At 30.3% G+C, this 27,141-nt stretch overlaps 1 protein-coding gene across 1 annotated transcript in view; it reads left to right on the top strand.

Annotated features, from left to right (window-relative positions):
• LOC142327047 (protein O-mannosyl-transferase TMTC2-like) overlaps positions 1 to 27,141 on the top strand; it is a 478,982-nt gene that overhangs the window by 304,826 nt on the left and 147,015 nt on the right. The window contains exon 6 of the mRNA XM_075369816.1: positions 13,433 to 13,518. Within this exon, the coding sequence (XP_075225931.1) occupies positions 13,433 to 13,518 (86 nt within the window). The remainder of the gene's footprint in view (positions 1 to 13,432; positions 13,519 to 27,141) is intronic.

Raw genomic sequence — 27,141 nt, 5'->3', positions numbered from 1 at the left:
ATTTTGATAAAACCAATATTTATGGATATATAACGGATTGAAAAATTATCATGGTCGCCATTTTAATGTGATTTCTCTATCCGAACTTGAGATATAAACATTTATATAAAAATAACAAAATGGCGGACAGGGGGGAGAACGATGGAAAAATTGCCATTTTTCCTAAGGATATTTTTTGTTTAGTTTTATAAGTAGAATCCGAAAAAGTATAGCCAACCCATCATTTTAGAAACACCCTTTATATATGATTAATAAATTATACAGTTATGTACAACTCAATGTAATTTATCAATGCGGTTGAACAACTAGATGAACGGAAAAGAGAGTTGAATTTTTATTTTAATATTAATTATCTCATATTTTATCATTAAAAGATGTAGCAAATAGTACAGTCAGAGATATAGATATATAGTCAGATATATATTCAGCTTATTTGTTCGTAAAGTACAGAAACTATAATTCTCAACAGTTACATAAAAAAATTAAAAAAATTTTTAAAATGCAAATTTTAAAATTTGCATTTATAAATTGCAAATTAAATTTCCCTCCCCCATCCGGAAAAACTGAAAAACTAAAATGGAAAGGGTAGAATTGTGACACATAATTTTAAGGAGCATTGAAAAACATATATATAAATACATCGGGTACAATTATAACCAAAATGATAGTCATTTAATATTGCTAACATCTAGTTTTTATACTGATTTGTAGTATCACTTTATACCTGCTCAACATTAAAACATTAAAAAAATAAAATTTAGCAAATGTTTCCACCAAAAAAATGGTTTGTTTTTTCTGTATGAATCCATGGTAGTCTCATACTCACATACAGCCCTATGGCCCCATTGAGGATAATTAAGTGTTAAATGGAAAGAGAACGTTTGCACGTAACATTTCATTTTTAAAAGAGTTAATATTCCAAAAGTTTGACGTAAAAAATCATCGGTCTACAACACCCTTAACCAAAATGACCACCATTTAATATTTAGTTTTAAAACTAGTTTTAAAAGCGGTCTATAAAACGCTCCAAGTCGTCTCGTCTTTGCAGTGCCTTTAGAAAGAGGTGATTATTATTTAATTCTCTTAAGTGTCATTCATCATTTTTACAACATGATAGTTGTAACAATCTAATGTTTAATTCAGACAATATTCCGATGAATAATCATCAGCTTCTGATTATCATTAATTTTCCACATCCTATTTTCAAACAAATATATGTGTACCGTAATTACTCGCTTATGACGCACTTTTTTCTTAAAAATCAACATGAAATTCATGAGTGCGGGTGATTCACAGAGATTTACAAATGAGGGTTCAATAGCTGTTAATTACCACTGTATTACATATTCAGTATAATAACTAATATACGGTAGTAACGTATACGGCGAATCGTAGCGTATATTTTAATTATTTTTGTTTTACCATCAGTAACTTAATGTTGAGTCAAATTCGTTATGTAGACTACATTGTAATTGCCTGTATAAAAAATAAAATTTTTGTTTATCTCCACATTTCCGATTATTATAACATTTGTTATAAAAACCGGGAATACAGGATTCACCATCCTCTATTTTTCATACGACACAAGTCATCATAGCTAAACAGCTAAACACGTAACAGTATTCATTTCGTTTTACTCGAGTGAAGGTAGGCTGTGAGTTCAGTCTTATACTAAGTTTTTAAGTGTGTACTTTAAGAGAACTAGCTTTGTAAAATTTTAGGTCCATTTACGGTAGGAAAAAAAATTAAAAGATATTCGCTTAGCTGAGAAAATCGGTATTCGTGCAGCAGGCCGTAGATATGATATTCCGGACTTGTGTATAAGAAATTAGAAAAACAAAAACGAGGTTATTACGGATAGTAGTAAAAGTAGAAGAGCATTTGGCGATCGAATTCGAAAGTTTCCACAACTTGTTTTCTTACATTCTAAAAACAAGTTGTTTTTTTACAATCAAGATACCCGAGCAAGGATTTACTATTTGATCAGAGACGGCACTATTAAAAGCCGTACAAATCTCTAGAGAACTTCAAATACCGAATTTTAAAGTAAGTCCAGGATGATGAAATCGTTTTATAAATAGGCATAAACTATCAACGAATATAACATAGTATTTAATTTTTTTTTGCCTTACAATTGGTTCTGAGAAAGGAATTATAAATAAATAAATTTTAAAAAAATAAATATATATATATATATATATATATATATATATATGTATATATATATTAACAAATAAAGTGTATTTAGTATTTAAAGTACATACTTTAGAATTTAATTTTTATTGTACAAAAAATAACTTAAATCAATTTAAAATTTAACAAGTTAATTTTTTTTACAAAAAACTACGCCCTTATTTTTTGGGTGCGCGTCTCACACGAGAGCGCGTCGTACGCGAATAAATAACCTTCTATTAATGCAAGTATTTCCGCTATCTTTTTCATAATGCTAAAATAACGACTCTATACAAGCCACCTTTTAAAAATCACAGTTACAGTTTTGTCAATTACAGTTGTCGTTCTGATGCTCTTTACTGAAACAGTGATTACAATATTTTAAGGTGTTGATTAATCTTTAATAAACGTGTAATCAGAATTATGGGATAACAGTTAAACAAAATTTAATCAATATTTTCATAATTTTTTAATGAAAAATGTTATTTAAAATGCGATATAGATTTAAATGTAAAAGTAATACTAGTGATCAGTATTCTTAAAAATACATTAGGAGGGATTTGATTTGTCGATCCAATCACGTCTCCTAACCTATATTCGGATAGGCAAATCATTAGTATTACATAAAACCAGTAGTAAAATGCCAGTTCTATCGTTCTTTCTCCTCTTATTTTTTTTTTTACGCCTAAGGGCTTGTTTAATACTGATATCATATTTTGACACCGTATATTGACCTAACCTTTCTCTTCGATTTTTTAAATTTCATTGCCTCTGGGATTTTTCATCTTTCCATTTTAACAGCCCTTCCGCCATAAAGTCTATCAATCAATATGTTCATTTTATTCCCAACTCAATCTTCATATCCTATCTGACAAGTTTTTAATGAGCATTTTTTTTTTTTTTTTTGTAAAATCATTCTCAAACGAATTTTAATCATTAAGCTTTTTTCGAATCATTCATATTTTAACCGTTTGATCTTTTTTTTTCTTTTAAATAGGCATACAGTTGGGCATGAATTTGTTTCTGCTTCTAAACATCTTTATATGCATTTTGTTGTTTAGTGTTTACAATTAAATTTCAGTTTCTCTACAATAATAGAGTATATTTAAGATTTATTCTATATATAACAATATATTTATCCTCTTATTAATAATAAAGGGTTTTTAAGAACATTTTTAAATATCCAAAAACTTCCTTTTCGTTGTTTATTACCTGATATTTTTCTTTTTTATATATAATATTAGTTACTGTATGCAGATAAAACTCAGTTTTTGTTAAATTTTTAATTTAGTTTCAATTTTATTTAAAAAGAATTATTTTTATTTATTGCGTATGAATAAAATATGTTATGAGACGTTTTAAGCGTATTACATCATTGCTAATCAGTTAATAAATTATAGAATATAGTGTTAATCGTTTATCATTTATAAAACTAAGTATTCATTTTATTTAGGTAGTTTTCGAATACAGTCTAGTAAAGCATTATTAAATCAACAAACTGAATAAATAATGTTTCCATATCCCCGGGTGAAGAAGAAGTGTATTTGACGATTTTTTTACTTCCTTGTACGAAGTAAAGGAAGTATTGTGATCGCGGGGATGGCCAAAATGGATATTTCAACGGAAATATCCATTTTGACCATCCCTAGATCCAATTTGACTAGTTTCGGCGTGACGTCTGTACTTACGTATGATCTCGCATAACTCAAAAACGATTAGCCGTAGAATGTTGAAATTTTGGATTTAGGACTGCAGTAATATCTAGCGTGCACCTCTCCTTTTAATTGCAGTCGTCTGGACCAAAAGGGTAAAAAAATTCTAAACTCCAAAACAAATTTGTATTTTAAACTTTTTTTTTAATTTTAAACTTTACTGCACTAGTAAGCTCTTATTGAGAGCTTTTCAATGATATATCATAAGTGGTACTTGTTTTCATTGGTTTCAGAGCTACAGCCAAATAAAATTTTAATTAATGAAATATTTGGATCGTTCAAGGAGAAGACACATCGGTTAGAATCCGATTTCATTTCCTTTTTTTTTACTTTTTTTTATAATCTAAATATATTGATTTATTAATAATTATTAACCTCTGTAGAAAAATGTGTATATGTAATTTAATAGGCGTACAATGAAATCATGTGGTGTCCACATCAGATTTTTTTAAAATTTATAATAGAAAGAGTGTTTTAGTTTGTGATTTCACATTATCTCATATTTCATTCGGCAGTCACGCATTTAAATCACCTGAGATTCAGTCAGAGACGCTTTCATTGCGAGTAATGAAGTTCAATTTATGGCATATGCCTAATGGAATCAGAGAAAAGTTATTAATTGTAGGGCTAAATATCCCCAGTATTTTGGCGAGTACGGCATATTCATATGCAACAGTCTATGTGCTTAGGAAAATGACTTTACTCTTTCACTTCTGAGTTTAATAAAAACAAAATTACGCCACAATAAAATCATCACGTCATTCATTATTATTTTTCCGATTGCTTTTTAAGAGAACAAGACAGAAAGCAAAAGAAATATCATACAAATTTGTATGGTTTTCAAATGGAAAATCGTTTTGCAAAAAGACTGATCGACCAAATGAAAAGGTTTACGCATAAATAACTTTAATGACTGAAATTGTATTTTCTTTGCTAATATTATATATTCTTATGTTTGTTGATAAGTGGTATACGAATAAGTTTTTGTAATGAAGCTAATTTCAAGGTATGTAGTGAGTGATCTTATTCACTTTTTCTTTATTGTTTTATTACAAATTATTTACGATCCAAGAGAATGTACCCAGTACCAAATTATTTTAATTTATACATTAAAAAGGCCAATATTAAATGGTTATAAAACCCAAAATTTGAGAATGAATTGTTTGCAAATATTTTAGAAATAGATCAAAATGAAACTTCTGAGAAAGAGATTTTTATTTATTAGTGGAAATCTCTTAACCGTTATTTTCCATTTATCATAGAATGTACGATCTATCTGTTATCTATGTTTTTTTTAATACTATAGAATGTAATCTGTAATATTCAAGTACAGCCTAAATTGAGGTGTATGTATTATTCTCTATTTACATAAATTATTTTTTTATTACATTTGTTCCACTTTCTAATGCCATCTTGAATACGTATTTGTTAAAATGTTAACTAACATTCATCTTAACCGTTCAGTTTACGGTTTTCTATCTAAGTATATAATTATATTTTTCATTGTATCTTTAATGCTGTACTGTGTGACTTAACTTTTATTCAAATTATACTAATACGGGAATCTGCTGAAAAGAGCTGTCTTAGCGGGTTTCAATATTGTACAATTTATGAAATTAAATAAATAAATAATTACATATAATATATATTTTAATAAATAATTAATATATATATATATATATATTATTTATATGAATAAATTATTATTATTATTACTGTTGAATTTTTAAAATTAAACATGATTTTATTGAATAAAAATCAAAAATATTTAAAATAACAAATACAGGTCGTTGTACTTAAAAGAGGCTCCGTTGCTCAGTAGTGTATACCAAATGCATACATTGATGTGAAATGGGTGAAATAATGTGGAAGATGTTGATTAGACGAGTTGGAGTAGAAAGGGCTGTTTATTCTCTATACATCTGAGTATTGCCAGTCACTGCCGAGAAATTGGCTATTGAACAAGGTTTCGTAATCGTGTGTTGTTTTTTCTTAAAATGGGGTTAACTGTTGAAGAAGTGTATTCGTGATGGAAACTTAGTTAGAGACTAAATATCATGTTATGTGAAGGGGAAAGTTCACTGTTAAATTTGAAAAGGAGGCGCCAATGAAAATTGTTATTCAGAAGTAAGTTAAAATGTTTCATGAAACAGGTTCGGTGTTACACCAGAAACGTGCCCGACACAGGTCTGTTTTTAAGACGCAAATTGTGCTGGATATTAAAGCGACAGTTACAAGATCTCTTCATAAATCTATGGGGAGACTAAGCTGGGAAACCAACATTTCACAAGGTTCAACCCATACTGCAGTGAGGAAAATTATGAAATGTTACCCGTATCAAACGCGGATTTACCATGACCTAAATAATGCTGATGATCCTGAAAGTGTTCACTACTGTCTACGGTTCAAAATTTCATTAGAGGCATCACTGACATTTCACATCAAGAGATTTTCACAGATGAAGCGTGGTTTCACCCTGGTGGGTGTAGTAATAGTCAGAACTACCGGACCTGGAGTACTGAAAACCCGCATATTTTCTTTGAATCTCCCCTACACCACAAAACATAGGCGTATGGTGTACGGTTTCAAGGCGACGAATAATAAGCCGCTTTTTGTAAAAAGAAAAACTGTGGATGCTGACGTCTACCAAGAAATTATCCAACAGTTCATAGCTTTACTTCAAGACGATGAGCGTGACTGCTGCTCGCAACAGGACAACGCCAGTTGCTATACAATTCGCTTTACTGTGGATATGCTACAGCAGTTTTTCGGTGGAAGAATGATTTCTAAAGGATTATGGCTACCAAGATTTCCTGATCTGACAAGTTCAGACGACTTCTTCTTGTAGATTACTTAAAAGAAATTGTTTATAGGAGCAATCCACACATCCTATAAAAATTGAACACAAACATTTTCATGCCATCCAGGAAATCTACAGGGTACAGCTAACAAGAGTAGTCAGCAACACGGTTAAAAGTGTTGACAAGTGCATAGAAGTGGATTGACGTAATTTTCATTATCTTCTGCAGATTATGCAAATAAACTATTATATTTAGACTAAAATAAGTGATGGAGCTTTTATTTAAGTTGAACATCTTATTTAGAACTTCATATTAAATTTCTATTAGTGTATTCTTTTTTACACAACATGCCTAATTTTCCTTAAAAACATCCTGTATTTTAAGAAAATAATTGGAGCCTATTTAGTGTTAGTAACTAATTCATTATTATCATTATTATTACATCATTAATAATCACTCTACACAATTGTCCTTGCTCTTCATGATATCAGAGTCTATACAAAAACTGATGGGATTTAAGCAGTATGCATAATTTAACTTGTATTATACATCAAAACAGAGAAAGTGTGATCATATGTATACATAATAATTCTAGCTTCAGTGTCTAAGTAGTAATGGGACTGCTAATACTATAGTAGAGAGGATTTCTATCCTCTCTACTGTAGGTGGTATTAGCCAGTCACCGGTCTAGCAACCTAGCTCTACCTTGCGTGTGAGCATTCATTTCACAACTTTGAGGAGTAAAAGTTTGTACTATAAAGATAAACAATAATGTAACAAAATTTTATTTTTGTATGATGTTACTAAATATGTTATTAAAAATTTACCACAAGTTTCTCTTTAGTACTGAGTAGTAGTAGTCACCTATGAAATCAACACACAAATGTTCTGCAGAGTTATCCATTCCAAGATCGACAATGCCAAACCATATGCGGAAGGACTTGAAAGATAAATGTTTTCGTGAAACTTAAAAGAATTAAATTTTAAAAAGTTTATATAACAGTGATAAATATTAAATCATTTTAACTAAAACCCTTCAGTTTTTATTTGTAATAAGTGACAAATATTTTCTTTTATATTCGGAATATTATTTTAATTATAATATTTTTTTTAATACGATCAGATTTATGTTAAAATAATATATTATTATTCAAACAAAATCAATTTTTTTTTTACAGTAATGTGCATTATATCGTTTTGTAAATAATGGAATACACATTTTCAAATTTCCAAATCAGCTGATTTGGAAATCGAGAGTTCCAGCGTTCAAGTCCTAGTAAAGGCAGTTACTTTTATACGGATTTGAATACTAGCTCGTGGAAACCGGTGTTCTTTGGTGGTTGGGTTTCAATTAACCACACATCATAGAAATGGTTGACCTGAGACTGGATAAGACTTACACATCACTTACATATCATCCTATTCATCCTCTTAAGTAATGCCTGGCGGTGATTCTCGGAGGCTAAACAGAAAAGAGGACTTTTTGACTACTATAGGATCTGCCAACAACCAAGAATACCTCCGCAGGTTTTCAACAGGAACGCGGTAGAAAAGAAATGCCGTGAAATAGTATGTGGCAAAACCGAATTGTAATGAATTTATATTTCAGTCGTGGGATTACATGAAAATGTGGTAAGTATGTCTGTAAAAATAGTAAAGGAGTAATTAATTACGAGACAGTAATCCGTTATGATATTTTTGCTTTCCGATAGCTACGGTTATTCGCTTCATTTATTGTTGGTATAAAGAACTCACCTCCATCGAGTTTTGCGACGACTGAAAATAAGTGAAAACACGATGGTTTTCGGGAATGAGTAAGTACGTACATACATATATTTCTGTTCTGTTGTCATAACATGAACGACCGAAAATTAGCAGTACCAATTTAGTTACGCAGATCGACGAAATTTTATTTACAACACGTAAAAGTAATGTTGAAGGGTACAGTCGCAGTAGTGAATTTTCGATGGTACCTGCATAGAAAAAATTGCTAATCGTTCGTTCGACAAATATGGTAAAAGAGGCGACTAAAGATTTTATAATTATGTCAGATTGTTGGAAGGAATTGCTGCGTTCACACGTTTAAAAATATACCCACCGGTATAATTTCGTGAATCCGGTAACGTCAGCCGACATGCAATATACATCGAAAAAATGCAGAGCTCTGTCAACCGGTGGAATAAAATCATCGCGGGACCGCACGCCATCATTTATAATCATACATAACAGAATTCATATTTAGTAGACGGTATTATTAGAAGGTTATACCAATTGAAGAGATTTTTCGTAAAATTTCGTTGTTTTAGCTTTTGGATTATATAATTATACCATTTAACTACTCTCTTAAATGTCATATACACGTCAGCTGCGTTATTACTCATACATAGACGACTTCTTCCGGTTTAATGGAAAGAGTCATTTTCTATATTTAATATTTTCTTAAAAATCATTGTCATATTTTAATAGTTTCAATATTGTAATAAAAAAAGAATAAATAATAAATAATGTAAATATAGATGTAAATTTCCGCGCGAGCTAGTGTCAGAAAAACTAATTAAAACCAAATCTATATGTGTATATATATATATATATATATATATATATATATATATATATATACACATAAGCGAAATTAAGCGTTAGGCTTCATACATCTATAAACCGATTAGCCAAACACGTGCGTCATCAGTTTGCTGGTGACTTGAATTTCTGATGAGGATATTAGAATGGGGGGGATATTAGAATTAGATGAGGTTATTAGATATTGTGTAGTGGAGGGGGTAGTTTGGGGAGAATTTGTTGTTTGGTTATAGTATGAGGGTTGTTACGGTGATTGAAGAGAGTGGTGGTTTTGAATGAGCGGGGTGTGAGCGGCCAGTTGTCAGCAGAGAAGGGAGGTAAATTCCTTTATTGCGCTGAAAACAGTGACATGTGACATTGTATACCGGATAAAAGTAAGAGGAGTTAGAGTTGAAATTAACGAATGGTGACTGAAAAGGGTTTTACACCGCTATTTTGTATTTTATTATAATCTCTTCTTCTCTACTGCAGTTGTATGTGTATGTGCGTGTGTTAGTGTGTACGCGCGTGCGCCTTTGCGTAAACCACAATAAATGTAAATACGTCCATTCTCTTCCCGTTAATTCGCATTACATTTTGTGGAGCTATACGTACACACACACACACGCACGCGCGCTCGTGCTTATATATATATATATATATATATATATATATATATATATATATAAAACAAATTACACAACAATAAAACATATATATATATATATTGAAATGCTTAACACAACACGTTATGTTATAGTCGTCTATCTGCATGGAAATTAGCAATATGCATTGCCGCGATGGGGGAATTTGCCTAATTTGAACAGAATACATCATCAGCGATGATGTTATATTATAACTTTGTAACAAAGCAGTAGCAACAACAAGTATCAGTTACATGAAACCATCCGTGTACTCATATTATATTATTCAAAATTAAATAAAAGATCTAATGTATTTATACCCTAAATTATTATTTTAAAACAATTTTAAAATAAAAAAAATCTATATAATATGTTAGAGATCGTAAGGTAAAGATAACTAAATGTAAAAAAAAAAACTATAATAAAACATTAATTGGATAATAAAAACTATTCGATCCTGAAAATTATTTATTTTTAATATGTATTTACCAAATAATGCGGTAAACGGGATGACTATCTTTCGCGTTGTTTTCCGTCAAAGCTGTAACAATTTATCAAGCTATACCGGCAACTGGAAACACTTTCAGGCATGCCCATTAGTCTAAGGCAGTCACGCAGCCAGCCGGAAACTGTTCTGCGGTCTACCAAGATTGAAAACCAATACGTTTATTTAACTTTTGATAACAGTGGATTTTTTAATTAATATTATAAGTAAAAATTCCTTAATGAAACAAAATTAGTTCTGAAAAAAACTGTTTATAAAAAAATAGTATTGCAAAATACTGATTGTAAACGCCGGTAACTATATACGGCGTATAAACTAACAACATGAACGCAAAAATGCAACTGAATTCCTGTTTCTACTCAGTTCTTGAACGCACCGCACTACCCCCTACCATACTACCGTTCTGGCACTGTCCACACCACTTTACATACCACTCTCAATCGAGTTTCTGCGCTCCCGGATGTTTACGCTTTCATAACTTAGAACAGTTAACCCCCCGGGTTGATCTATTGGTTAAACTCGTCATCCCAAATCAGTTGATTTCGAAGTCGAGAATTCTAAGGTTCAAATCCTAGTAAAGACAGTTACTTTTATACGGATTTTAATACTAGATCGTGGATACCGGTGTTCTTTGGTGGTTGGGTTTCAATTAACCACACATCTTAGAAATCGTCGACCTAAGACTACGCGTCATTTACACTCATACATATCATCCTCTGAAGTAATCCTGACGGTGATTCCGAAGGCTAAACAGAAAAAAAAGAAGAAAAAAAAATTAGTGGATTTCTAGAAGATATAGGAAGTGAATTCACCGATCTACCTTACCACACAGAAATTCAATGATTTTCCAGTCATAAGTTTTAAAGCGATTCTTTCAATTGTTGAACGAAATTATCATTTTTTTAGAATCCAAAAATCATGAATGTGAAATATTAGAAGACGATCAACGGATAAAAGATTTTGCAGTTGACATTACAAATCACCTTAGTCAACTTGCTCTTATTTGACAATATCAACGTTTTCAAACAGAAATTATTACTCTGGCAAAAACAAATTCAAAAAGAAAATTGATCTTACCTTGAATCTTGCCAGTCATTATTACATAAATCAATAGAATTGATGTTTTCAGAATATGCCAATGAAATTAAATTTTTAGAAAATTAATTATCTAATTAGATTTTTGGGCTTCAAAAAATGTAAATATCAATTTCAATTATTTACTTCTCCTTTGTCCATTAATGTTGAAACTGTTCATGAAAATTTACGATTCGAACTAATTGAAATTCAGTGAGATTCCGTATTGAAACAAAAATATATGGATATTAGGATTCCACATTTATATAATTATTTATCGCTGGAACGATTTCCTAAAGCGTTATTAACAATTAAACATATTTTATGTATGTTCGATCGCACATATTTTTACGAACAAGTGTTTTTCACTTTAAAAATAATAAAACTACGGAAAGATCAAGATTAACAGACAAGCATCTGCAAGCAATTTTAAAAATAACTACAGCTCAACAAATTCAACCAAATTTTGAAGATTTTGTAATGAATAATGTTCCTAAGATTCTTAAAAAAAAACAAGATATTATTTTATTTAAGCAATGTTAAATTGAAAAAAGAAACTTTCCTATACACACATATTTTTTAATATGTTTATATTCTGTGGATTATTATTTTGTACGTATTGATTTGTTTATAATAAAAACTATGCTTCATCTTTGTTGCCATTTATTTATTTTGTTTTGCGGCCCGCGATTTAATATGTAATACTTTACATGGCCCTCGGTGGTTAACGAATTTGACATGCCTGGTCTAAGGTAATCCTTACGTAAAATTAATCATACGTCCTTTCGACGAATTATTTATTATCTTGATCTGTAGAAATGATAGTTATTCTAATGTAACAATTATGTTTAATTATTCGCCTAAATTTTTTTTACCACCGGGACCACCGTTAGATATAACTTTAGAGGATGAGACGAATGACAATTTTTTTAGCGTGTGAAAATGCCAAGCCTGACCAGGATTCGAACCCGGGATCTCTAGATAAAAGGCTGAGATGCTACCACTCACGCCACGGAGCCCGGAGGCCGACATTCGGCTACTTAATGCAAAATTCATAACTTAGTAAAGCCTTCTGCGTGTAGATTACAGTTATTTGAGAATAGTTAATAAAATATTATTCGAGACACTCAAGAATGAATCTACTGGAACGATTTAATGTTTATTTGTATAAAATTTCAATCACGTCCCAGTTTCTTGTAAGGGTGACGATATTCCTTTGTCAATTTTGATCATATTATTTTCCTTAGTTTTCTTGGATAACTGTTTAGTTTCTGATGGAAAAATCAATTTCGTTGATAACCCCTATATTTAAGCTTTATAATTTGATATATTTATATATTCTGCTGTAACTCTAGAGGAAAAATCCAGATATTTCGAGAGATCTTGGATCAGATGGGCAGCTGTTCCGCGAAGGGTGTTTGCACTAATTAGACATATGAGTAGATTATTTTTTTTCTTATCGCGTTTTTCCAAAAATGTGACAAGATTAGGCACACCTCTGGAAATTTAAAATTATAATAATTTTAATTTAATTAAAATATAAAATTTAATGTATATATTAATGTATATTATTTTTAAGATTTTCCATTATAATTTAAATTGTTCTTATTTTTTAATTAAAAATTATTAAAAAACAAATATTAATAAAATTAATATATTATAAAAATTATAATATTATATTATATTATAAAAATATGAAACTTGTAAAAACAATGAATAGCTTTCTTTTTATTTATTAAAAATATTGGTGTAACACTCATTTAAAATATTATTATTAAAATACCTCAGTTGTTAACCGAGATATGAATTCTTCTTTATAAAAAAGGAAATCGCAGTTTTTTATTTATTTAACTGAGCTTTTTGTGTTTAATGAGTCGAATTAAAGTTGGTTTACACAAGAAGCAAATTATGTTACACCAGATGTAAAATATGACAAAAATTAAAATGCTCTCTCTTTCTTTTCAGAGGCATTTTACAACAAGGTAAAGGACAACATGAAGAGGCTATTACTAGTTATCAGCTGGCAATACAATTCAGACCATCTCTGGCACGTGAGTAAAATAAATGTTTTTTTGTTATAGTTTATAAGTTTAATAATAATCGGTGATCTACCGCTAGAAATTCACACAAATAATATTCAAATCCTATTAATCCGACTTAAAAATACTTGTTAAACAAGTACATAAAAATATAATTTTTAAAATTTTTTTTACGAGAATGATTTGAAGTGTATTTTATGTTAAATATATATTATCTAAGATATTTCTGTATTTCTCTAATGGAGATTATTAAATCTTCCTATTATCGATAAACTTATAGGAAAGTTCCTGAATTTTCCAGATTTTTAACCAAGATCACATTTTTGTTTGTTGTAAACGTATGGATTTAAAAAAATAATTATATTACAAAATATATATGTTGTAACTGCTTAAGGATTGTTTCACAACCGAAAGGGTTACATTCCTTTATTTTAGACTTTCTTAAGGAACCCACCGGGTTGGTGTAGTGGTGAACGCGTCTTTCTAAATCAGCAGATTTGGAAATCGAGAATTCCAACTTTCAAATCCTAGTAAAGGAAGTTACTTTTATTTGGATTTGAATACTAGATCGCGAATACCGTGCTCTTTGGAGATTCGGTTTCAATTTTTCACACATTTCAGAAATGGTCAACCTGAGTCTGTACATGACTACATTTCACTTACACTCATACATATCATCCTCATTCATCCTCTGAAGTAATACCTGACGGTGATTCCTGGAGGCTAAAACAGGAAAAAAGACTTCCTTAAGGGTGAGAAGCATTAAAAGTATCTGAGGTAGAAAAGGTAACCGATCGAGCTGGTTTTTCTGAGAATAATGATGTTCATTTAACAGCCAATTCCTATATTGAAGAGAGTAAATGTGCTACTTGTAGGGCTGAATATCACCTGCAATTCGATGAGCGTAATATGCTGAATCCAGTAGTATAATCGTTAGAAGGACGAAGAATCCGAGGGGAAACCTTCAACTCTTAATTTTTACCACTAAGCATTGTGTAGAATGCTTACTATTCTTTAGAATAGCTATGTTATTTTCGTGAATGACTTATGATTTACGTCGGGTCATTTGTAACACTTACGTTGTTAAAAAGGTACTTAACATACATATAAAAAAAATAATTTTATTGATAAGAAAAAGTTAAAATCGCAGGGAAAATTCAGTTATTTTTTTGAAAGTTAATTTAAAGGTTTTTTGAAGGTTTTAAGTTACCTTCATTATCGAGTAGAAAAATTTAGAGCCAGAATAAGCGATAAGCAGCTGTTTTCTCTGTAGTTATAAAATAAATGAGGGTCTAAATCGGTTATATCAATACAAAATTTAAACTACTCTGTATACCCTTGTATACTCTTAATAACACACTTAAGTTCGCTGAAACACGTCAACCTATTAATAATGAGCTATTTTACCGTTTGATCTCATCTCGTTTATCTTCACCGTTACCTAAACAGATAATGCAACTCCTTATTCCCACACCAGTATAGGTAGTGTGTTAGTATTCAATGATTACAATGTGCTACTTATATGCTCTAGAATGAAGCTTCGTAACAATATTTTCAAAGTTTATGAACTGTGTAATTTTAAATTAGGCTGTATTAAATTACTCCAAATTGTTTTCCGAAAATTAAATGATGTGAAAATAATAACGATATGTTTGTAACTGTTACCGACAGTAGAGAAAGGTGGTGTTGTTTTAAATGTGACCGTAAAAAAGATGTTCACGTGCGTGTTAGTACATAGCTTTCCGATTCAAAATTGAATTATAACAAATTTTACTTTTTAATCGTAGTAGAGTTTTACGTTATACTCGCAAGAGTTTTATGCAGGAAAACTGGGAATTAATCATTGTACTGTTGTTGGAACAATTATTTACGAGAATCATCAAAATTAATATCTCCTCAAGTTACAGGAATACCAAAGCTCGAATGGAAGGTGACAAAACCCATGTTCACTTAACAAAAATTACACTGTTGGATGTATACCCAAAAAAAGTGAGTATTTGGGGGCATTTATCACCAGAATCAAAAACGAATTTTATTCGCTGTCGAAGACAAATCAACTACAATGTTATTTATGATTGTTGACAATATTACTCCTCTCTTTTTCTGTTTTTCTCTTCTTTTTAGCTTCCAGAACCACCGTAAAGTATTGCTTAACAGGACGAATGAGAATGATATGTATGAATGTAAATATAGTCTTTTACGGTCTCAGTTTGACCGTTCCTGAGATGTGTGATTAATTGAAACCCAATCACCAAAAAAACATCCAGATCCCGTAGGAAAAGACACCCTCCATTTGGCAGTCACCACGTCTCCCCTCCATCCCTAGCCCTTATGGGCTTTACCGGAGGTCATTCACAACCTCGGCAAAAAGCATCTCTCACCCTTGTTCTTGCCTCAGTCAGAATGCCACCGATGTGAATAGCATGTGTGACATTTCCATCGGTATACTACTATTATTAAGAACCCTCAAGAAAAGAAAAGAAAACACGTCTGAACTTAAAACAAGACTGAATAACAAAAATAAGGAAATGAAATCCACTACCTACCCGAAAGGTAAAGAGTTGAGTTCAACACGCGATAAAAAACAATACGAGAACAACAAACATAAACCATGAATACAAAACAACAAAAACAGAAACAAAACGCGGGAAAGCTAAAGCGGCACCCTAGATCCCCTCAGCAATCCTTTCTTTCAAAATGTAATCTATGAATTTCTCCACTATGACCCACTCGGCTCGGTTTCGACAATTAATAGGGAAATGTAACGCCGACCCGATAATATCAAGCTGACTCTGTGTGTATCAACTCGTACTTGGAGTATTCACACAATACTTGATGAACGTTATCCAACTGTCCATATTGCGGACACATCCTTAGTCCACCAAGCCGGACCTCTGCAGTCTGTCCCTAAAAGCGCCGTGCTCAGAAAGATATTGCATCAGGTACTTGTTCGGGTTTACCCAAAAGGCGCCCTGCAAATTAACAATATCTGGAAAGAGACCGCGCGTATAACTTCCGCCCACTTCCTCATCCCATCTAGTCTACCACAAAGAACTGAAATGAAACCACCAAAGAACACCGGTATTTACGATCTGAATCGCTTTAAAATATTTGATCGATGAAATGCATTCAATGACATAAGAAATACAAACCAAAGCTACGGCCGTTTACCACAGTCGCAATTCCATTGATCCGAGCACGTTTGCTCATACTAATATAGTAGAAAGATTGCGGTGGGTAGCGAAATCGTATTTTCTGCGCCGTTTTGGCACTAATTTAGCGATATTGGACAGCTACCTCCGTGAATTTATGTGGTGTAAATGAAAGTATTTGAAGATATCACTAGCTTTTGACCTCAACAGTAATTTTAGCTATAATTTTATGTATTTTATATTGAGTTCATTTGTTTTTCCCTTCTTCTGTTTCATATTTTTCGTCACCGTTCAATATTATTTACTAATTTCATAGCAATCATCATCTGTAAGAAAAAAATTAAGTTACGTGGGCAGCTAACATTCTAAACACAAAATAGATAGTTTAATAACAACTAAACTAAGATTTTTATTTTAAAATTATAATTCAAAAGGTTGTTATTTTATAACTTTGCAAGAAAACATCAATCATTTTTATTAGATTTCTTATAATTGACTTCTTTCCTTTTAAATGCTTTTAATTCCGTTTGAAATCTATCGTATTATTAAGAACAGGAACGATTTAGATATTATTAAACTAATGTAGTATAAAATTAAAATATTATTTTTTTATTATTATTATATTTTAAATAAAAAGATATAAACGGCTCACTTAACTGGAATCATTTTTTTTTTAGTAACGTAAAACTTTATTAAATAATTAAATTTTCCTCTTTTTTCTTTGTGTTGCTTTTTTTTTAAACTTAGAAAATTATAAAATTTGTTAATCTTTTAAATTAAAAAAATATTAGATTATAAAATGAAAAAAAATACATAAATAATACAGAAATTTTTCGGTAAAACGGGAAATATATAAACAATTCGAAATTGAAAAGATTATAATAAATTAGTAAGAAAATAAGGTAATTAAATAAAAAATATTAATAAGAAGAAAACAGGGAGAAAATTAATTTGATGATCAAATTTAAAGGATATTAAATTAGAATGAAGCTGAAGTGTAATTAAGGAAAAAAATCTGATGCAGGAACCACATGACTTCCTTGTACGCTATACATAATAGCCTATATAATAGACTATTAAATTACATATACATATTTTTAAAATGAAAAGTACATAAAACTTTATTTCATTAATATCTTTTGATTTTTTTTTTTTTACTGTTACTATTGAATTATTGTTTAGTGTACATTTTTTTTACAACCAGAGGTTAATAATTAATAATAAATCAATATATTTAAATTATAAAAAAGTTAAAAAAAAAATGATGAATTCGGATTTGAACAGATGTGCCTTCTCCTTGAAAGATCGAACTATTTCATTAATTAAATTTTTATTTGGCTATAACTCTGGAACCGATGAAAATAAATTCAACTTATTATATATCGTTGAAAATTTCTCACTGAAAGCTTATTAGTGCAGTTAAGAAAACGTCTAAAATCCAATTTTTTTGGGGGGGAGGGCTTTTTTCGGAAACTTTTGGTTCAGTCGATCGGAATCATAAGGGGAGGTGCACAACTACATGTTACAACAGTCCTAAATCCAAAATTTTTACATCCTACGGCTAATCGGTTTTTGAGTTATGCGTGATATATACGTACGTACGTACAGACGTCACGCCGAAACTATTCAAAATGGATTCAGATGGTCAAAATGGATATTTCCGTAGAAATCTGAAAACTGAAATTTTTCGCGGTCACATACTTAACTAAAGAAAATGTAATATTGGTGTACCTAATCTTTATAATAAACTGCTACAGAAAGATAGTATGGCTAAGATTGTTTAACTGTTCTGGAAACAATATATGAAGTGAAATACTTATTAATGTGTACTTACTATTAATGCTAATACTTATATATTTTATAATAGCAATAAAATTAGATTATAAAGATGCATTAAATAAATTATTAGCAGACCAGAACATTATTGTGTAAATAACCATTTTTCTTAATTAACTTTAATATTGATTTTAACTTCAAAAAGCAAGTGCTTCCTTAAGCCACGTTACATTAATTTTTATTTTCCCGGCGAATATAGCTAGAACAAGCGAATATATGAAAGGGAAAAGTACAACCTCGGCAAAAAGCATCTCTCACCCTTGTTCTTGCCTCAGTCAGAATGCCACCGTGATCATGTCAAAAATAGGGCAACGTCAAAAATAAGTTTTTTTGCAAATCTTTGTTTTTTCCGACTATTTCATAAAGACAAAAAAAAAACCATTATTTTTTTTTTTATGCATATGTATGAACGTACATATGCTTTTCGTCTTATATTTCAGGATTGACCACACCGTCTTTCTTCAAATTTGAATAATTCGTTAAGAGCGTGACAGTTATCGCGAAAAAAGCAATTTCGACTTTCTTCATAGGTATTTTTGATAAAACTTTATTAAAGCAAATTTATTACCTAGAATGGATAAATATAAATAATGTTTTTTTTTTTGTTTTTTTTTTAATCAACCCCATCTCTTAAAATTGAAACAAGTTTTCTGTTCTTTTGCTCTGTCTCCCTTTCGGCTCATTTATTTTTTCAACAATTTTATGAAAATTTGTTTTATACGTAGAGCTATCAATAAATAATTTTTTTAGAAGTAGAAATAATTTTAGGAGTCTACAACTTTTTTAAAATTATAGACTTCGGATCTAAAAGGCAAAAAACGTTTTTTAGAAAGTTTTCTTTTTCTTATTTTAACGTTTATTAAAGGAGTTAGATTTAGAGAAAACTTTACTAAGGCAAAATTGTTAAGCTTAACTTACGTAAGAATATTTTTAGAAAAGTGTAAAATTTATTCCCCACCACTAAAATATATATATGATTTTTTTTTTATTTTTGAGTCTAACTCTTAATTTTTATTTAATTTTTTCTTTATTACTTACAAGACAACTAAAATTGAAGTAGCTTTAGCGCCTAAGTTATATTTCGGATCCAAAATAAGAAATAATCATTTTCATTACTTTCATAAAATTATAATTTTATCTAGTTATACTTGATCGGCGTAGTCAGAAAGTCATGCAATTCTTTGCCAACTTTGTTTATACACTCATACTTGACTAAGTACTGAACCGATGATATAAAAATGCTTGAAGGTTCTTAAAATATATATATTAGCAATCTGATATGAAAAATCTAGATTCGCGTTTATAAAATAGTTATTTCAGTCGTTTTTAATCAATTGACTGCTTCCATTAAAATACTTCAATTATTTATGATAAAAATTTAAAAATATTTTTTGATACGAAGTTATTCTTTTCCAACGACGAACAATATACATGCTTGCCCTTTTCCGTACTGCTAAAACCAACAATGTATACCTTTGCATTTATAGAATGTGAAGTGTTACAGTAAAATTTAATCGACTAATAGAAGTTTATGAAAATATTAATCACGATTGTACAGTAGAATGAGATAAGTATAGAACCAGCCAATCGGCGTTCAGCAATGACCAACGATGCAAAATATCTACCGTTTTGTGAATCCAATAAGCAAATATGCCATGCCTGACCGAGATTCAAACTTGGTGCCTCCGGACGACAGGCCGAGTCGCTAATACTCCGCCACGGAGATCAGCTATTAAAACGATTAGAATATTTAAAAACGTCAATCACGTTTTTGATCTACAATGAGATTAATTTAAACAGTCAATAAGAATCGAAATGCATATTATGCTGTTTTGGATATACTTTCTTATTTTCTATTCAAATTTGAGAGAAAAAAATCTGCGATAAGTAGTAAAGATTCTGTAATTCGTAACTTTAATAGATTTGTTTCAGTGAATTAGTAAAAAAATGAAAAATGTTTTTTATAACATTCAGAATTCTGAACATCGATCATCATAATCGATTCCTAAATTGTGGTGTTTTAGCAACTCTCAACTTCGTCATTTGCGAAAAAGTAACATTTATCCGAAACTATAGAAAATGACGTGCTACTATAAAACTAAATTAACCAAAAAATAATAATTTTGTAAATCTAACATTTTTATAGTTTTATAATTTAATTATTTGATAATTTTTATGAAATTATTCAATCCGCATGAAACAATATTTTCGTGCTGAAAGTGATGGCTCTTCATAAAGTAGAAAACTTATCGTATTATTTATTTATGATTGGTTTCATACAACAGTTAAATTGATGGTTTTATGAATAGTTAAATATTGTGTAATGTAGTTTTTACGTGTATGCAGTACGAGTTATAACGTTAACCAACTAATCAGCGTTGAATTACTTTGATAACTTGATTTGAATCTCATTTCTTTAATTCATTGTGTGGTCAGATTTGTGTGAAAATGTTATTTCGGTTTTAAAAGAGATTATAACAAATTTGAGAAAACTTTGATGGCTTCTGCTGTTATGCTGGTGAAAAATAAAACATAATATTATACAGAAATTAACAGTCAGTGACAGACAACGTACACACTAGTCCTTTCTTATTTACAAAAGCTAAATTGTATTATATTTATAGAAAACGAACAGCTATGATAGAAAAAAAAATCAATAAAACTTTATGAGATTGTCATTCATATTTGTGACTCATTATGAGATAAATGTAACCGGCCAAATGACATTTTTTTTTTAATTTCTTGTCTCTACTTATTAAAATATCCTCGTAATTTTATTTTCATAATGTATGAGTTCTATTTATAGAGAACTAACTGAACCGGCAATGCTTTGCTATTGCCAGATTTGAGTATATATATAGATTAAATGAACACAATTGAAATTTAGATAAAATACTAAAAAATTGAACATAACGAAATTCCACAAAATTTAACCTTTCCCTCTTTCCTCATTTCTCTTTCTCTTTTTCCCCTTTTCAATTTTCAGTTTTCCCCTTTTTCCTTTTTCACTTTTTCCGTTCTTCCATATTACCTTATTTCTCTTTTTCCATTTTTTGCAAAAAATATTTTATTTCACGTAACTAAAGTACGTATATTCTGAATATGAGCCAAATCATACCATGCATGCAATTTTTCCAAATATCTGAACACCAGCGCCATCTAGCGGTCAATTTTTTGCAGAGGATTTCTTTCCGTGTAAGTATCATATATTCGGAATATGAGCCAAATCGGACCATAAATAAAATTTTCCGAAATATCTCGACCCCAGCGCCACCTAGCGGGTCCAAACTTATTCAGAAATCTTTGCATCGTGCGCACAACAACTCACCAAAATTTCATCGGAATCGGATGAATGGTATAGGAACGCATTCGGGACAAACAAACAAACATTCATTTTTATAAATATGGAAGACTAATAATATTTATAAATCTAGGACGTGTACAATATAAATATATTACGTAAAACTAGTCTTAAGGTTGTTGATTCCGTAACAAGAAAGAATTTTATTAGAATACCAATAATGTAATTAATATGAATAAACATTTATTATAAAGCTAATTGAATACGAAACTATTTTATTAAAGATTTGAAGTATAATTATTATACTATTGTAAAAGAATACACTCTATAAATATTTATCTCTCCAAAAAATAAATAAAAATTTTCAAAAAAAATTATAATTTTTTTTTGGCCTGATTGAATTTACAGCAGAAGCTTTCTCGTTGGATTATGGAAATGGAAATTTTCTAGCGTATGAAAAAGTTATGCCTGATCGAGGTTCGAACTCAGAATCTCTGAATGAAAGATCGAGACACTACCATTCCACCACGAAAATCGGTAGTTTTTACTTCCTTGTGCGAAGTAAAATAACTATTTTTTGTGATCACGAAAAGATTCGGTTTTCAGATTTCAACGGAAATATCCATTTTAACCATCCTTGAATCCATTTTGACTAGTTTCGGCGTGACGTTTGTACGTACGTACGTATGTATCTCTCATAACTCAAAAACGATTAGCCGTAGGATGTTGAAATTTTGGATTTAGGACTATTGTAACATCTAGTTGTACACTTCCCCTTTTAATTGCAGTCGACTGAACAAATAGTGTCCAAAAAGACCTTAAGACCAAAAAGGCCTTAAAAGACATTTTCCTTAAGTGCAGTAATAAGCCCTCATTGAGAGCTTTTCGATGATATAAGTGGTACTTATTTTCATTGGTTTCACAGTTATAGCCAAATAAAATTTTAATTAATGAAATATTTTTCTTACAAGGGGAAGGCATTTCGGTTCGAATCAGACTTCCTGTTCTGTTTTTTTTTTAACTTTCATATTTTTTTTACATTAAATATATTGATTTATTAATAATTATTAGCCTCTCATTGTAAAAATAGTTTTACAATAAATAACAATTCAATTATAAAAATATATGAAAAAAATATCAGAAGTTATTAATGAAAAAAAATGTTATGGACTTTTTATTTTAAAAAAAATGTGTATATGTAATTTAGTAGGCGTAATAGGAAGTCATGTGGTGTCCACATCAGATTTTTTATTAAAGTTATAAATATTACCCGTAGTTATTTGCCAGTAAATGTAACTGAGAATAATATGCTGTGATGCTAGTTTATTATGTAACTTATAATTTTGAGGATAAATCTAGCAATACAATAAAATATAACTAAATTTAACTTAAGTTATTGTATTGAAATTTATGTTTGTATCTGCGGTACGGGCATAAAATAATGTGGAGGCGCAGAATAACAGAAAATAATTTATTCTCGTAAATAGAGAATTTGGATAAGGACAGGTGTGGACCGCAATATCGTTCGAACGTTGGAGAGATTCTATTCAGAAACTTATTTTTCCGTTCCTCGGAAGAAAATGGAAAAAAGGGTAGATTGTGCGGCAGAAGGTAAAATCGTAAAATCAGAATATGCGATTTCAATATTTGAACGGAGACAATAATAAGAGCGGTAAGAACGAGGAGAGGGAAGCTTTGTTTATCGGACCTGCAATTTGTTATTGAGCACTAATGGAGTTTTTATCGCTAATATTTCACGGAATAGCGGCTGGGCGGGACCACTTTATGGCACCATCGATTCCTCGTCAGCGCACATCTGGCCCCATTCATTCCCTATCGTGATACTCTACCTCCATAAAATTTCACAGCTGTCATTAGAGGAGTTCAAATAGTGCCTTTTTGTTTCAAATCCGGCCTGACTTACGTTTACAATATAACTAAACCGCCGGGTTTGAACATTTAGCGTGCGTTCTCACGAATACGATATTCAGTTCCCTATTGTTGTTGTAAACGGTTCTTTTTTTTTAAGATAAAATGACCGTTCTCTTTATATACATTTTCTATTAAAAAATAAAAAAAAGACAGAACATGAACATTAACATATCAGACAAAATTATACCATTATAGATAGCATCTATTTTCACCAGGATAATAGTGAAAATTTATTAAATAATTTTCTTATGATTAAAGAAGAGAAAAATAAAATTTCTGAAAAAGTAAATAAAATTTATTTCATACATTTTTTTAAGTCAAATTATCTATACCGAATTATTTTTTTTTTTATTTTACAGATTTTAATTATTGACAAAAATAAAATTTATTCGCTTTAAATATCTTTGGTTTTTTTTTATTTTATTAAAAAAATAAATTAATAAAATTTATTTCTAGTTAAAAAGTAAAATTATCGGTTAAAAATTAATTTTAAAAATTCTTGCAAATTTCTGCATAAAACCGATTTTATTTTATTTTGAATAATATTCTTTGTATAATTATCCAGTATAATTTTTTTTGTGCAACAAAGATACAAAACAAAATTAAATGAGAAAATTAAAAGAGGTTATTTTTTTTTTATTATTTAATATTAAAATATATTTTCTGCTTTTAAGAAAATTAGATTATTATAAACGCAATTTCATGAAATAATTAAAAACAACGCCGCTTACATACTGTACGAAGAGATGAAGTTCGGCGCTAATTCTTAAATAATTAAAGTTATAAGTTGATGGTATATCAATTCTTTATTATATTGAAAATACTGTTGTATGTTTAATATAGCTGAAATATTAAATGAATTATTTATGTATTATTAAATTTTATTTTGAATTATGAACTGGAACTGTTACTGAATGCGATTGTACAAGAATAATGCGATTGCCAATTGTAGGCGATTGACTGTAACTAAAACTGAAAAAGAGTGACGACTGAAGAATGAATAATGAATGACCACAAGAATGACGATGGACTTGCTTAAATAACGTTCCTGGAGCCACTGCTTCATCAGGAGCCGAGTGTATCCGAAAGAAGCCGAGTGACGTGTAAGGAGCCGCTGACACGTAAGTAGCCGATTGCATAAGAAAGGAGCTGAGTGTACTGTAAATATCCGAATGAATCCAACCGAAGCTGAAGATATTTAAATTTAAAAATCCTATTAAATACAGAGTTATCATAAAAGAATGCTGCGGTTTCAGTAATTCATAGGAAGATGGTAGGGAAATTTCTAGATGTTATATTGGTATCCCTGAAAGCCTCTAACCCAAAAGTTTGTTTATCAGCAGTTGTAACCACAACGTTAGTTCTTGTATTGTTGTTGCGGTGAGTTACTATGTTCTCGGATAAAGACAAAGCAAAGTGTGTTTTATTGATGGCTGAATTAAAATCCGTAATTTTAATTCAACGTACGTTTCGACGTGAATTCGGAAGAGATTCACCACACAAAAATAACATAACACGTTGGTTCAAACGATTCGAATAAACCGGATCGAATAAGAAAAAGAAATCAACCGGCAGACCAAGTGTACCAGACGAAACGGTTGAACTAATTAGACGATCGGCAATTAGAAATCCTGGAAAGTCCATCTCCCGTCGAAGCGTCGAATTAGTTATTCCAAAATCAACTGTTCACAAAGTTTTACGTAAAAAACTGAAATTGCACGATTATAAAATCCAGATACTGCAAGAATTGAAACCCGATGATGGTGTAAAACGTTACAATTTCGCTGTTGAAATGTCGGACAGAATAAGTGAAAACGAATCGTTTTTAGACGATATAATTTTTACAGACGAAGCTACATTCCATGTGAATGGATGTGTTAACAGACACAATTCACGAATATGGGGCTCTGAAAACCCACACGCAATTATCGAGAAACAACGCGATTCACCTAAAGTTAATGTTTGGTGTGGTGCGATGAAAAATCGTGTAATAGGGCCTTTCTTCTTTGCTGAAAAAATAATTAATGGAGTTGTGTATCTTGACATGTTAACCGATTATTGCTTTCCTCAGCCGGATGAACTCGAAAACATTCATCGACTTCATTTCCGACAAGATGGTGCTCCCCCGCACTTTAATGCATCGGTCACGGACGCTTTGAACGAAAAATTTGGAGATCGATGGATAGGCCGACAAGGACCCGTACTTTGGCCTCCAAGGAGTCCAGACCTGACACCTTGCGATTTTTTCTTGTAGGGGTACATCAAAAGCGTTGTTTATACACAAAAAAATTGCGACCTAAACCGCTTAAGAAACAGGATTAATGAAGGAATGACAACCATTAACGAAGAAATGTTAACTAATGTTTGGAGAGAAGTTGAGTATCGTTTGGACATTTGTCGAGCGACTAATATTGAAATTAATTAATTATGTAAAAAAATGTTTGAGACGACAAATTTGAAAAATAAAAAACAAACTGTAAGTAATTTTGTTTTAATTTCAACCATGTTCAAAACCGCACCATTCTTTTATGATAACCCTGTATATTAAAATTCTAACGTTAAAAGATTACAACAAAATATAAATATGTAAAGAGTATTTAAAAATTAAAGAAACCTAAGTCCGAATACATACTACACACAAACATCAAGTTTAAACTCATTCACCGTTGTGATTCTCTGCGTAAGTGCGTATGAAAAAACCACCAAAGTCAACATAATCTCAGTTTTTTGTTTTACTTTAAATTGAATGTAACTCAAAAAAGTATCTATCAATCTTCATCAAATTCCCACATGCACATCTTCAAAAAACATTACTACAGCATTTTTAACTTTCAATGAAATTGATTTAGTAGTTTTGGAGATCTTTGAGCCACATTAATTTACAAAATTGTTAGAACAATTGAACGTAACTTAAGAATAACTCAACCGATCTTCATTAAATTAAATTCTCACATACACAACTTCAGATGCACTACTACATCATATTAAAATTTCAATGAAATTGATGTAGTAGTTTTGGAAATTTTCGATTATAAGTGAATGTTATTTTTGTGATTTTCGAGCAATAAAATTTTATACATGAATGATATTTTCGTAATTCTCATACCTCAAAATGTAATGAAAATTAATTTTCACCCACCATCCCACCGTGCGAATGAAAGAAATATCGTACTTTTTTCGAAAAGTCGATAAGAAATAGCAGTAACTCTTACAGCGATAAACAATTTAGGGTAATCTTAAAAAAAAATTATTTTTAAGATTTACCAAAAGATTTAAAAGTTAACAATAGATTGTTATACTATTGAATTTTTCAAATTGATTAAGAAATGGAAAATTTCGCCTGTACAGAATCAGATATAAAAAAATTTGGTTTTAATTATCAGTAGTATAAATGTTTTTTTTTGTTTTTTTTTA

The sequence above is a fragment of the Lycorma delicatula genome, chromosome 6, assembly GCF_047948215.1.
Source record: "Lycorma delicatula isolate Av1 chromosome 6, ASM4794821v1, whole genome shotgun sequence".
Lineage (NCBI taxonomy): Eukaryota > Metazoa > Arthropoda > Insecta > Hemiptera > Fulgoridae > Lycorma > Lycorma delicatula.
This window is presented reverse-complemented; position numbering and strand designations above follow the sequence as displayed.